The 14689-nt window shown below is 55.0% G+C and overlaps 1 protein-coding gene across 1 annotated transcript; it reads right to left on the minus strand.

The window, feature by feature from the left end:
* Positions 1-180: 180 nt before the first annotated feature.
* VRK3 (VRK serine/threonine kinase 3) lies at positions 181-8901 on the minus strand. Its single transcript, XM_055709122.1, has 13 exons — positions 8817-8901; positions 8717-8732; positions 8308-8627; positions 7226-7278; positions 5271-5337; positions 4413-4497; positions 3834-3936; positions 3384-3476; positions 3035-3167; positions 2196-2316; positions 1845-1903; positions 1223-1371; positions 181-526 (listed from the first exon to the last, which is right to left on the minus strand). Exons 1-12 carry the CDS (start codon positions 8884-8886, stop codon positions 1223-1225), a joined length of 1269 nt encoding a protein of 422 aa, XP_055565097.1. The 5' UTR covers positions 8887-8901; the 3' UTR covers positions 181-526.
* Between the last annotated feature and the right edge of the window lie 5788 nt (positions 8902-14689).

The raw sequence follows: 14689 nt of genomic DNA on the forward strand, positions 1-14689 counted from the left end.
GGAGATGAGGTTAAGAACTTGGCTAAGCTGGAGCAGGGGCTGCATGTAGGCTATTTACATTAATATCATGAGCAGCTAGGAGAACACCCTGCACAACAAGTAGCACAACTCTACAGCCATCCCAGAAAAAAAGCCTCCAGAAGGGCCTTGAGCGTGCCAAATAACCAACAGAGCCTTGGGTGCTTGTCCACAAAGTTTATTACAAAACTATGTACTACCACTATAGTAAAAAAAAAATAATCAATCCCTGATTTAGTTATTCTGTGCCAGGCTTCACCCTTCTCCCAGTAAGCAGTTCTCCAGCTACTGCTTACAATGACCTGCTGCCATGCAGGGGTGTCTTCACATTAACTTGTTACAGCAGCAGCTCAAAATTCAGCGTGTGGGTCACATTAAAATCGGAAGAAAACACTTTTATAAAAAACATCTCTAAGTTCTAAAACAGGTAGAAAAAGTTAAATAACTGCGGGAAAGGCCTTGCACTGCAGAAAGCTTTGAACCCTTTTCCTGTACATGTTTTCTTGATCTGAAAGAAAAGGCAACAAAATGAGACTATTAAATCAGTTCAATCCCTTCCCAGGAAGGGTAAATTATGTGATGAGGAGCTAGCTCTGCCCTCCTGGATCTTGCTGCTTAATCCAAGCACCACGGCTGATGCAGCCCTGGACTAAAAGCCAGATCTGTCTGTATCAAGCCTCAATCTTGGAGGTGCCTCATGGATAGAACAGAGCACCTGGGGCTAGAAAGCCACCACTTACTGCCCCAGGCCCAAGGCAACAAAACCAGAACTACAAGAAAACCCAAAAGCAACAGCCTAGAGCCTCAGTTCTTTTATAAAAGGACTAGATTGCATCAGTGTGCATTTTGTTAACACCTCCATACCCCTGCAGACCATTCAGCCTTTGCTTTATTAAGCCTTGCTGTACTCCTCCAAGGGCAAGTATTTCCAGAGAAAATTGAGAAAACACATGCTGTAACACAGGCTAAGCCTAGCTTTGTGTAGCACTGGACTGGTCTCTTAATAGGGAATGCTGAAGGGCCAGTGGTCCTTCCCCACATCAGGAGGGGCACCGAGGTCTCACCTGGAGCGATGTCACAGACCAGCTGGCCCTGTCCCCATCTCCTAACTGCTGCCCACAGCAGCCCGGGGCACGCGGAGCAGGTCAGCAGCACAGGGGGACCAGTGCTTTGGCCTGCTGCAATCCAAACTACTGGCACTTACTTAGGGCACCATTTTGATATCCACAGAGTCATAAGCTGAAGCTTTCATCTTTTCCAGTGGCTTCTTGAAGAGCTGCCGTAGCGCCTCATAGTCAGGCTTCTCCTCGTACCCTAGTGCCATCACTTGCTGCAGGTAGCTCTGTAGGGCATCTGCAAAGCAAGGAACATCACTGCATGGAGCAGCACATCAACGCCAGTTGTCTTTACAAAGCTGCTAAATGGCCACCTCAGACTGCTGGGCCTGCAGATGGGTCACCCACCCACCCACCTCAGCCAGCTACAGAGAAAGGAAAGCAAAACCGAAGACTAATATGGAGCTCAGAGACAGGATGGCGAAATGACCTCTAGCCCCAAATACTGAATTTTTAAAATCACCAGAACGCTTGCCCCTTCAGCAAGGCTCATCAATACAGATACTGGGTAGCAGCCCCCCTTATTTTGCTGTGAAGAAAACAAGGGATTTGCTCACAGGAAGAGCCTGTCAACCAGTCCATGCAATGCTTGGTCACCATTGCCAGTGGAAGCCATGCTGGACTAGCACCTCAGCACAGAAAAGGTTCTCATTTCAGGTACAGTCAATCCTCCCTCCTCAAGTCCAACCATCGCAGAGAGCAAGTCCATACCTGGAATGGATCTCTGCCTGAAGCATAGTTGAAGAAGGCATTTCACATCTGCTCTGTACCTGGAATAATTAGTGGAGAGTGCTGTCAGATGAGAAGCAATGGAGCGGGCACATGAACAGCCTGTCTTTGGCAATAAGGACAAAAAAATAAAAACAGGCTGAATTCAGATGGCTACGTTCTGAACAGAGCAGGAATCGGGGTTCATCAAACACCCTTTGGCCAGGTTCAACCTTTACAGTGGGATTTACCCACATCCCAACAGCGTACTGTGACTGAGTGATTTCAGTCACAAAACCTCCCTCGCTGCTTCCTGCTCAGCATTTCCCAAAAAAAGCAGATGATTTCTCCTACTTTTCTTTCTTCTCCACCACAGTTTCTACTTTGTCCAGCTCATCAGACCAAGGCAAGAAGCCACAGAGCCATTTCAGCAGACAGTAGCCCAGAGATTCCAAGTCACTCCGGCGAGATGGTCCTGATAGGAAGGAAGAGATATTCACATGTGAAAAAAGTTTGGCAGCCACCCAGAAGAGGCCCAGGCTAGCATCCCTTCCAAAAGCAAGTAAGGACTCCAGCGCTCACTGCACAACCTTACAAGTCTCTATTTCAGGTGCCTCTTCTGTAAAACAGGCAACCTAATGAAGGGGTACAAGTCTAAAGAGCATAAGAAATGCAAGAGCTTTGTTAAAATGTGCTCTAGGATATTGATACTTCTGGGAGCCTGCAAACTCACACAGTTGAGGAATTGCCTCCCAGCCTCTGGAGGAAGACTTGCCCAGTCTGAACACTGGGAGAGAACAGTCACATCCCAGCCAGGAGAGGAATTGGCTAATTTAAAAGCCTTTCCAGGTCTCATTGCTTCAAGGTCAGAGCAGAGCTTGCTGCAAATCTGTTTCAGGAAGGGATCCAGCCTGGCTTTAAACAGATCCATGCTAAGCCAGCATGAAGCAGCCCTGTCTTCTATTCCTCACATGCTTGCAGTAGCCAAGGCTCCAGATGGAGCAGGAACATCCCTGCACCTCTTGCCACAGTGGCCGAGCGACCTGGCAAGCCTGAACACAGCAGCCCAGAGAGAGGCAAGACTAAGCAGCAATAACAGAAACACCAGCAGGGAGCCCTAGCTCCAGCAAACACTGCCACAGTTAACAGCTCCAGCTGAGGTTTGCTGGCTTGTGTCAGAAACCAGGACTCACCTGCTCCCTTGTGGCTGTCCAGACTGATAAACTCCATCGTGCCTTCATGAGGGGTCCTGCTGCCTTCACGGTGAGCCACGTGCTTCCCTCCTGGGCAGTAACGAAACGCAAAGCAATAGCCTGCTAGGGTCACCTGGAAGACATCAGGAAGTACATGTCTGTGTGTGCATGGTGTGAATTCTGCTTACAGCGCAGCCCACAATCCCACACTACAGCACCTGCCTGAGCACCATGGTCTGCCCTGCTCCCCTGCCCAGCAGCAGGAACCTGGGTGTTGCTCTGTCCCGTTTCCCGTTTCACAAGCCCACTTCCACTGCCATTTCCCCACAGCACGGCTCCTGCTCCCTACCTGTGTGAGGTCAGCTGGGTTCAAATAGATGTTCTCAGCTGTGACGTTCCCATGCACATACTCATTTTCATGAATGTACTCCAGGCAGTCTAGCTAGGAGTAAACAGAAGAGGCGACCATATCAGAACCACACAGACTCCCTCAGCACCCTGGCTATCACTGAGCTGGACCCTCCCCAGTTCCCCGCAGCTGTGTGGAAGAGCACAATGAGCACATCTCCGACCCTCTACTGTTCAAGTGTCAGGTGTCTCTCATTCTCCTCACCCCACAATCCTTCAAGGTGACCTATTGCTCAAAAGATGTTACTCAAGTTTACAACAGGCTCAAGAGATGCTACATGAGGACCCCAGCCAAGCCTCTGGCTCCACTTATAAAACACCTTTGAAAGAGCCACAGGAAAAGTTATAGGTCTTTTCTGTAAAAGTCTCTTAGCATTGGTTCTCTACATACCAGCCGGACTACGATCTGAAAAGCTGCCTTCTCCTTCAGCACGTGTAAGCCATCATTCAGGACGGACTGAAGAGTTTGCCCTAAGTCAGAGAACACCAAAAACCTACAAGAGACAAGGGTTTAGCATGCAGCAGCACCAACCCGACTTGAAAACCCTGGAACAGACACTCGTCAAGTGATCCACCTGGATTAGACCCCCCCTTCGACTCCCAAGTTGACCTAGGCAAGTATTTCCTCAACTTTGGTCACAGAAAACTTCTTGAAAAGGAGACATGCTGATCATGTTGCACATATACAGCTGAAACCCTTCATGCTAAGCTTAAAAGGTGGCAGTAAGGCATGCCCTGGCCTGAGGGGCAGAAGCAGCAAAAGCAATGACTTCACCAGAACCACAAGGACTGAAGGAACCAGAGTAGTAAGAGAGGCAACCCATTTGTTAATGAGATGGGAGCAGTGCATAAGGTTAGGAGCCCAGGAACAATGAGAAAAAAATAGCAGACAGCTAGGAGAGAAATGGGAAAGTCCAGGAAGATGGCAGTTGACAAAAGAGCTCAGCTGTGCCCCTCGCAGTCAGCTCACCTGTAGCTATCTGCATGCAGTCCAAAGCCAACGCAACTGGGGATTCCCAGCAATGGCACAGAGTGCCACTTCTTCCACTTCTCCACTAGAAGGGGAGAGAAGAGGACAGAGTGTAGCAGATGCTGCAAAGGAGCTCCAGAACGAAGGAGCTAAGTCCAGGGTGCCCTTTTCTTGGAGGCCTGCTCTGCCCTGAGCAGCTCACAGCTGGAAGCCTCTCTCCTACTGACTGTCCCACAACCACTGGCCTAACTTGCTGGGGAATTGGCAGGTCAGTGTGCGCAGCATGGCAGAGCAACAATAAGATGGAAAATAAGATGCTGGGAATACCAGAGCAGGCTAAGGATGTGGTTGCTATAGGGCTAGGCAGAACAAGAAGTGGGGGGAGAGAGGGGGATGGAGAAGCAGATTTTTAGAGTCCTCTCAGAAGCGCAGGTTTGACACAAATTCCTCCGTCACCCCTGCCCATGTTCTCTGGTCACCTTTGCTCTTGCTCAGGTTTTTGGGTCAGTGGAGTAAATACCAGACAGCAGCTGATGGAAAAATCCATGGAAGGGGCACAGAAAAGAGAGGGAGCCAAGGCCAGTCAGGCTGCAGGGCTGAACAGCTACCAGTGAGATCAAGGCAAGGCGTGGGTAGAGCAGGAAAGCTTCAAAATGCCAATATTGCAGTGTCCTAAGGTACACAGAGACTCCTGGGAGAGCTGGCTCTCAACCAAATTTCTCAGCGGTCTGGCACTAACCAAGCAGGGAATTGGTTTATTCTAGCCTGGCCTTCCAAGAGACTCACATAACTGATAAAAGAGGGATGCCAGTATTCCTAACAAGCAGCCTAGTCCTTGCCCTTCCAAGAAGCACCAACCTGTGCCTGCCTTTGCAGCTCGCTGGAAGAAATTCTGTTCATTGTAGATCTTGCCATCTTTGACATCCTAAAGGGAACAGGAAGGAGAGGTGTCACTTCAGCCACGCACACTCTGCTAAAATAGGAAACTTGGGCAAGATTGCTACAAGACCTTCACTAGTCATTGTAAAGAAAGCAACACACACACCACCCCACAAAAAAAAAAAAAAGTATCAAATACCAGGTCAGCAACAGAGCTGAGAACAGAGCTCAGGTCTTTGGTTCACTATTTAATGCTGCGCCTAACAACCACATTAACTACGAGCACCAGCACAGAACCGGGGAACGGCCCTCTCAAGTCAGACATTTAAAGCACAACCATTTACTGTGGGTTAAAAAAAGGTAGACAATGCAGGCTATCTGGAAATCTAGAGCAAGCTCTCGCCCCAAAGCTCTTACGTTAAAAGGAGCCAGAGGTGACCTTACCCACAGCACAGCCGAGCTTATTTCTGCAAACAGGCAAGACTCAACAAAGACCTGTAACATTTTATTCTAGCTGCCAGAAAGTGAGACAAGGTAGTCTGTATTTGTGACATTTAAGTGTCTGCATAATGTGCTGACATCTTATAATCCACCTTTTTAGGTCAGCAAGCATTACTGCACTTTTACTACTGCTGTGATTGAGTGACCTGAAATGCATACAGTTTACAGTCAACATGCGTGCATCTGCCCACAGCACACATATATTCAGCACACCGCAGGCTAATTTAGGACAGATGCTATTACACACGGGAGGAAGCAGCAGCTTTATATTCTAGCTGGTTGGATACCAGAGGCCCTACTCACAACTGGCCATGGTAGCTGGAGGATCAGCAGGCTCCAGACAACACAAACCACCATGTTCCAGAGGATATTTTACTCTGCACCTTGCCTGGCAAGCTGATCTGAGCCATCAACCCAGGAGCCAAAATGCTCTCTCTCGTGTGCCATATCATACTCTGCAGTCCTCTGCAGCCATGAGGGCTGGGCTGCAGCCTCAGTAGACTCCCAAGCAAAATGCCAGAAGATGCCAAAGGTGCTAAACAGAAGAGCTGGGAGTGTTGTGTACAGAAGTGATTACAGTTCCCCACCTACTGGTTCTAGTTTTGTGGCGCTCGGCTGTCTTCTCTCACTAACACTGTATTTTTTTCTCCATCATTTTCAATGTCTCCTCTGACAAAAAGGGAGAGTGATTCTTCAAGTGGCCGCAAGAGTGGGCACCAGCAGGTCCCTCGCAGAGCCATTAGACAGCATTGGTCTTCCCACAGACAAGTGACCCCCAAGAGCCACGGCACACAAGAAAGAGAGTCTGCTCTGGTTTGCGAGTTACCAAACTGAACCAACCAAACTTCCATTGTAGAACAGCTATTACTAGAAACAGCACGTTCCTGGAGAACCCAAGTTATTGGCAAGGGCCTGGAAAGTGGGCTCGAACTCAGCTATAATTGCTGTTTGATTTAAAAATGTGCTCTTGCCTTGCAGAGTCTCTCACTACTAGTTCATCACGCTACCTCAGCACAGCCACCAAACTCTAATCTCTCCAGTTTCCACAGACTTCAGCAGGGTACCTGCACATTTCCCATCCAGGGAAGAAGTAGGTCTGACATTAACGAATCAAGATCTTCACCTTACACCACCAGATTCAATTTTGGAGATTACTGAGCCTGGTAGATCAAAGAGGCAACCTTTGGTGACAAAGGCTTTTCAGTTTTTTAATCCTCCTATTTTCTTCACACCTTTAACAGAAGAGCCAACTGCTACTAAAATCCAGGCATGATACCCTCAGGAAGTTATATCTATTCCCTAAGCTAAAAGGGCCTGCTGTGACCTCTTCCTCTGCATTCCTCGGACATGTTCAGCCATATGGACCAAATGGGTTGGGCCCTGGACACAGTACACTATGCACTAATTCCTTACCCAAACGGATCAAAACTCACAAGTTTGAGGGAGTATCTTTGCTTTTGAGGACAGGCTCCAGATGCTGACTGCGCTGTGGAAGGATGGAACAGATGTGGTTACAGGAGCACGGAAAAGAGGCACTTGCAGTGTCACCTGCATCACTGCACACAGCCTGTGCAGCTGGCTTTTACTTATCCTCTGCTTCTTTCACCTGGTCTTTGCAAAAGCATCCTCTGTGACAGCGTCCTCCCAGATTACGACAAAATAATTCTTACCTTGCTCCAGAAGCACAGCACCCCTGACATGCTTCAAGTGCAGTTCTGCTTAAGTCACAGAAGCATCTAGGCATGGCTACCGTAGCGGGGTGCTTTGAAGGTGGTACGTAAAGAACAAATCATTAGCAGAACCTCCAAGGCACCCCCAAATCCATTTGCTGAGCATTTGCTCCAGCTCACTTCGTAGCCTCTCAGGTCTGTAAGAGACACCAAGCCCCTTGTGCTCTGCATGGATGTTGGTCACACGTGTCCTTCTCCGGAAGGGTTTGCGTCCATTACTTGGCCCTGGGGTAGCTCCTCTTCTCCTGCTCTTAGGCCAAGAGCTACACAGGGGTTATCTGCTGCTCATCACCCAAAAGGCACTTCTATAAAAACGCCCTGCTCTGTAACATTGGTTTTCTCTAGCACTTTGTTAAAGACACAGGTGGATGCCCAGACTTTGTTATACAACGGAGTAATTAAAAGGGAACTAAAGCCAAATATCCGGCAAAACAGCCAAAACTTACTAACGGGGAAATTTCCTCCTGCAGTTTCCAAGTTAACAACACAGAAGATGGGACCTTTCCTGCGGCAGCGCACGGCTGGGGAGGGAGACGGTCACCAAGGAGGCGCCCGGACTCGGGCGCCCGGACGGTGCCGCTGGCCTAGGACAGGCCGGGGACCCGGGGCTGACACTTAACGGCACCGGCATCACCGGCTGCGGCCTGGAAAGCAGGAGGCGGCGGCAGGGCCCCGAGAGCCCCGCGTACCGCCCGGTGACGGCGCGGCTCCGGCCCGGCACGCCCGGCAGGGCCTCCCCGGGGGCACCGGCCCCGGCCCCCACCCGCCCCCCGGCCCCAGCGCACCTTCGTACAGCAGCCCGCAGCCGCCCTTCTCCAGGAGGCGGCCCAGCCGCCACTGCCCGCCGCCCCAGTCCGCCAGCACCGTCCCGGCCGGCAGCGGCACCGCCGGCCCCGGCCGCGCTTTGCGGGGCGAGCGGGAGCTGGGCCGCGCCGCGGGGGAGGCCGCCGGGCTCCGGGGCGGCGGCGGCGGTGAGGGCGGGGGCGGCTGCTCCGCCGGGGCCGGCTCCTCCCGAGGCTCCGCGGGCAGCCTCCCGCCGCAGGCCGGGCAGAAGCGGAAGGTGGGCTCCAGGCCGCGGCCGCACCACGGGCAGCACCGGCTCCGCCTGCGGGCACAGCGGGGACAGGGTCAGCGCCCGCCGGGCCGCCCCGCCCCGCCCCGCTCCCGCCGCCCCCATCCCACTCCCGCCGCCACCTCGGGACGTCGCGGGCCGCGCCCGGGCCCCGCTGCTCCGCGCCCGGGCCCCGCTGCTCCGCGCCCGGGCCCCGCTGCTCCGCGCCCGGGCCCCGCTGCTCCGCGCCCGGGCCCCGCTGCTCCGCGCCCGGGCCCCGCCGCCCTCTGCCCCGCCGCCCGCGGCCCGCCATGGCCCCGCCGCCGCGCACGCATGCGCGCAGCCCCGCCGGGCCGGGCCGGGAGAGGCGGGCGGGCCAGGCGGGGCCGCCCGGGGCAAGGGGCCGGGCAGCGGGCGGGACCCAGCGCGCTCCTCGGGGCTGGGCTTGGCGGGGGGCTGCGCCCGACGGAGCTCCCGCAGCCGGCTGCCAGCCGGGGGCAGCGCCGGGGGTGGCGGGGCCAAGAAGGGGGAGAGTCGCTGCACAGCAGCAGCTGCCGCCGGAGAGGGGAGTGAGAGCAGCCGCCCTGCGGGCAGCGGGGGAGTGGGCGGGGGTTGGGGGGGCTCCGGCAGCCCGTGGGGAAGCCCCCGGCGGGGCCGGCTGTGCCCCAGCCCAGGGTGCCAGGGGGCGCTGACACCACCAACCCCCGCAGCCCGGGCAGGACCCCGCGCCGGGGCAGGGGGTGCCCACGGGGGCGGCTGCTGGCAGGGCCCGTGCGGAGGAACCCGGGCTGGGGCAGGGCTGGGGACCCCCCTGGGGCCGGCTGTGCCTGGGGGGCTGTGCCCGTGGGAGGACCCCCGCGGCAGGGGCAGCGTGTGCGGGGCTGAGCGCAGCCCCAGCCCCGTCCCTGCAGCGCTGTGGGGGGGGAATGGGGAGTGGAGTTGAGCTCGGGAAGAAGGGACAACTAGGGGGAAGGGGGGTTTATGATTTGAATGGTAATAAACTAAGCTTCCCCAAGTGGACTCTGTTTTGCCCGTGACGTAATTGCTGCGTGATCTCCCTGTCCTTATCCTGATCCACCAGCCTTTCATTCCATTTTGCCTCCCCTGTCCTGCCGAGGGGAGCAGTGATGGAGCCGCTTTGGTGGGCACCTGGCATCCAGGCGGGGTCAGCCCATCACACTGGCACCTAAGAAAGAACATCAGCACGCTACTTAAAAACGGCGTTAGGACTGCAGAACAGGTTCTCACAAGTCAATGGGTGCTGATCGGCAGCACAGGGCTGGGAGGAGCAACCCTGTGTGCCCAGTATGGATGTCTCCGTATACTGCACCTTCTGTACGTTGTACACCTGTAATCCCCAAGCAGGCACCTATATGTTGCCATAAAAGAAGCACAGGTGGAATTGGACCTTCCCATCTGGTGGGACAAGACCAAAGTTTGCTTGGGGAAGGAGTCTGGCCCCTGAGACCCCACAGCAAGGGGGTAGAAGGGGGCAGGCGAGGTGTGTGCAGCAGGCACCTGGTGTCTTGTTCCAGAGAACATCTCTACACATACTGACGTTGCTTTTCAAAGCATCCATCCAAACATGAAGAAAGTGAGCCATCCAAACACCACTGGAGCACGAACAGGAGTGATGTGGAACTGAAGGCAACAGCTCATACCATAAAGAGCCAATTAATTTTAATATTAATTTGCATTTTGGCTAGCCTGCTTTGCTATTCAACCATCCTCCTGCAGGTTCACCATGGTATTGCATTAGGATCCCGTGCTACACACCTGCACCCACGCTGGCTGGGCAGTATGACCCTGTTCGCATGTATTTTCCTCTGTGTCTGGCTTTCACTTCCTCCAGCCAGTGTCTTTATCTTATGTAGTTCCTTCTGGCAAGGATAAGTAAGCCCGCAGAGGTTTTCACCCTTGACTACACCAGTTCATGGCTCAGGGGATGCCCCTTCTTGTGTTTCCCTAACTGGGGGCTCCAGGTGCAGTCACTTAGGGTGGCTTTGCTGTGACACTTGCCGCTTCAGGCCCCCCAGGCAGTGGATCCTTGCTCACAGCCTCATAGCCTCCCTTAGCGTTTGGGGGGGCACTGTCCCCATCCTCTCCAGGTGGTTGATAGCCAAGCCCTAGTGCCCTCCCCTCTGCGTCCTCCGTGTTTTGTGGTCCGTTCCCTGCAGACTCCCGATGCCCGTAACCCATTTACTCGCTCGAGCCAGTGCCTCCCCTCACTGGCTCACACACCTCCACCAGTGGCTTCTTGGCCCTTGCCCTGGGCTGTGACCATCACTGCACCCTGGCCTTTCCCAGTGCCTCATCCCCACCTAAACCAGGCTGCTCTCCTCTCCCTGCCGCCACCGCAGCCAGCGCACAGCATTTGATCTCGTCCCAGCAGCTTGGTTTTTTAATGTGCCTTTTTTCTGAAATTTTCCATTCCTTTATTGTGGGGACAGAGTTACGCATTTATCTCCCTGCCCCACTGCCCACTCATCTCACCCACTAAGCTCAGTTTAAAACCCCCTCCCATGATGGTTTTCATTTTAAAGGCTAGCACTGTGGCTCTGTTTTCCTTTAGCCAGAGCTCACCTTTCCTGGGGACACTCCCTCTATCCCAAAAGTTTCTCTAGTTTTTTTCTAAGCCAAAACCCAACCCACATGGCCAGCAAACTGCCCACCCTCACTGAGCCAGCAGCACTACCTGCCCCGCATCCAGCTTCCTCCAAAGCAGTGGGTTAGGTGAATTTTGAACTTCACCTTGTTCTTGGAAGAGGAAAACGTCAACACTTTTAGGACAAGACTTGTCTCCCTCTGGCCTTTGCGTGCTGTGGATGGTCCATGCTGCTGTGCCCGCCAGAAGCATGCAGGCAGCTAGGGTGGCAACAGGCAGATCCCCATCTCCTCCCTTCGGGGATTTCCTTGGTGTCAACTCGGTTATGTCTCCTTTATCTCACCTCTGACTTCCCAGCACGGCTGCCAGCAGCCCGAGTGTGTGACTTATCGGATTTGTGTGCTGGCAGAGATCTTTGAGCTTGACAGAGCACCCAAAGCTGCCAGTTCTTCAATTGTTCTTAATGAAATGTGACTATTCCTTTGCATTTACACACCTCTGATCCTGAAGTGAAGAGATGCCGCTTGTGCAGTGGTGCTACAGTCCTGGGAGAGGCCTTGGGAGTCTGTCAGCTCCGCACTGCCAGCTCCAGCCCAGCAGCCATGAGAGGTCCTGGCTGCTGGCGCAGGAGGGCTGCCTGCACATTCCCGGGAAGTGGCCATGGGGACACTGGCTGCCCATCTGGGGTGAAGGGACAACAGCCTGCCCTCGGGCAGCAGCTGGGTAGCGCAGGCAGAGCCTCCTCGAACACATCCCGGGCTGTGCTGCCTTCCCAGCTCAGTCTGCTGTCTCCCCGGCTGCAGCAGGATGCTCACCCAGGCATGGAGGAGCAGTGGCCAATGTTTCCAGCCACATCTCCTCCATGCTGGTGGTGCACCAGGGGCTGTCGAGGGCACTGAGCTCTCTAACCCCCAATAGGGACATGGGGACAGAGCAGGGACACCCTGGGGAAGCTTTGCAGGAGGCTGGTGCATCTGGATAGTGCACCAGCTCCCTGCAGGGCACTGCTGGGGAAATCACACTTTGAGGGGCGCAGGGATTGGGAAGAGCAGTGGAGGGGTCCTGGAACGCTTCCTCCCGTACCAGCCTTCCCAGCCTATGGCAATCTTCCTGTGTCTGAGCACTGCAAGGGGACTCCACCTCCCCTGCACATCTCCCCAGCGCTTCCAGAGCGGAGTGACGCACTAGGAGACTCCAACCTGGCCACCAGGGTTGGGGGCTGCATGCTGGCATGCCCCTAGGGGCAAGGGAAGAGGTAATCCACCCCAGGGGGAAAGCAGCCAGAGAGATCTGGTCCTCGCCCAGCAAGCACCTGCACCCAGGCAAGGCAGCAAGGTCCTTCATTCCCCCCGGGGCGTGGGGGAACAGCCTCTTCACCCCAGGCCCCCACGGTGGTCTCACGGGCAGGTCAAGACAAACCTCTTCACCACCGCATCAACACTGCAGGAGCCAGAGAGGATGAGCTGCAGCAAGCCACAGCGTCATGCTTGGGAAGCGACAAGGACACACCTTTCCCTGGAGTAAGACCAGATGGGAACTCCCCCATCCTTCTGCTTTTGTGCAGCCGGTGTTCCCAAGAAAAATAGTTGTTCTCAGCCTGCCTGGCTCTGCAGAGCAGATCCCTCTGCCCATGGCTCAGGAGGATTTGAGCATGTGTGTGTGCACACACACATGCTCCCCTTCTACAGCAGCAAACCCTTGATGTGGCATCACTGATGATGCCGGGTGAGCAAGGCAGGAGGGTGTGTGGCCGTGCATGCTACTGGTGCTGGGAGATGGGCAGCAGCAGGGCTCTTCTGACCAGTGTGGGGGAGCTGAAGGGACTGGATCTGCTCCCCACTTTCATGGGAACCATCATCCCGGCGTTTCATGCCTGGGCAGTGGCGCTCAAGGGTAAAAAATGCCAGTCCCAAGATTGCACCATCCAGCACTGCAGCAAAGTTAAGGAGCAGGGAGAAAGTAAGACAAGATAGGAAATGCTCCTGGCAGAGGCTGGTGTGTTTGTTCCTGGCCTGGCAGCTCACGGGATGTGGTACCCAGGGTAGCCCTCGCTGCACGTCCCCAAGCCACCGGCTGCCCTGGAGGAGGGTGCTGCCAGGCGTTACAGGGTGTCTGCCCTGCTGACACTCCCTTCTGCCCTCGCAGGGAGCAGCAGCAGGGCAGCAGAGGCTGGGCAAGGAGCAACGCAGAGGCGGTGGCACGTAGGCAGAGGTAGTGAACCCCAGCCAAAGTCCTTGCCCACATACTGCCCTGGAGCAGCAGGGCCATGGGGAAAGCAGAGGAACCAAAGCAGAAATCACTTAGCAGTGTTCTTCCCAGCATCCGCATTTTGCTGCTGGCTGCAGGAGGTCAGATGAGGAGCCAATGCACCCTGTGCCGGGTCCAGGCCACGTGTCTGAACTGGCATGGCTGCGCTGGGGACTCACTGGCAAGTCCCCCCAACAACACCTCTGCCAAGCAGCCCCATGTTTTGGATGTTGTTTGGGTGGATAAGGTGGTTTCCTGATGCGAGCCAGCACCTTTAAAACTGGTTTAACCCCGAAACCAGGTATGGGGTGGGCAGGGCTGGGGTCTCTGAACCAGGCAGACAGTCTGAAACAGCGTGACAGGTATCCCCACTGCTGCTGCTAGGGTGGCCCCAGTGGCTGCCCCCTGGCAATAACCCCAAGGGAGCTGGGGGTGATAACAGCCAGCATGGGAAGGTGATGGAGTACAGCTTGAGCCAGTCACCTTGGGGACACACAGGGTGCCAGCAGGTAGCAGGAGTGGGGTTGGCAGGCTTGGCCTGCCAGCACAGCGGCTGATTCTTCCTTTCAGGTGCTGATGAGTGATGGGCGATCTCAGAGAGGGACATCCCCCCAGCAGGCACTTCCTAGCTGCCTGGTACCCCCGCTGCCCTTTTCCTGTGGGTTTCTCCTGTGTCCCTGCTCAGTCCTGTCCTGCACACTCCCCATCGTGGGTGCAAGCTGAGTCACTGCGATGCCACTGCACCTCATTGCAACACCTCCCATCTTCTGTTCTAGGAGCCATGAGGAGCCTGTAAATACTTTCTTTGGCAAGACTCTTGTTTTGATCTAATCGCTCAGCTTCCTTCAAAGGCAGGCACAGAGAGCAACTGCATGAGGCAACAGGGAAGGTCATGGGGAGAGCTGCGGCGGCAGTAACTGGGGAGGATCAAACCCGGGCTCAAGCTGGGGTGTGGACGAGTGGCTCAGTCCCAGCTGACATGAAGCTCCTGCATGTCACCACAGGCACTGACTGTCCCAGATCCTCCCCAAGACCATAGGCACTTACGGCTCTGCAGCTGGGACGAGGCCAGGGTCCCCATGCTGCCATCCATGCTGGGGCGCAGACCCAGGGTGAGGCCCTCACCATGCCATTCCCGTTGTGGTTGCAGCAGGACACCGTGCCACATGGTGACAGGCGATGGGGGAAGGCACGGTGGGAAGGTGTGCGCCGCCCCATGCTCAGCCCACCTGCATCATTCATGTCTCAAAGTGCAGGTGTGCCT

This window comes from Falco cherrug, chromosome 4 (assembly GCF_023634085.1).
Source record: "Falco cherrug isolate bFalChe1 chromosome 4, bFalChe1.pri, whole genome shotgun sequence".
In the NCBI taxonomy this organism is placed as follows: domain Eukaryota; kingdom Metazoa; phylum Chordata; class Aves; order Falconiformes; family Falconidae; genus Falco; species Falco cherrug.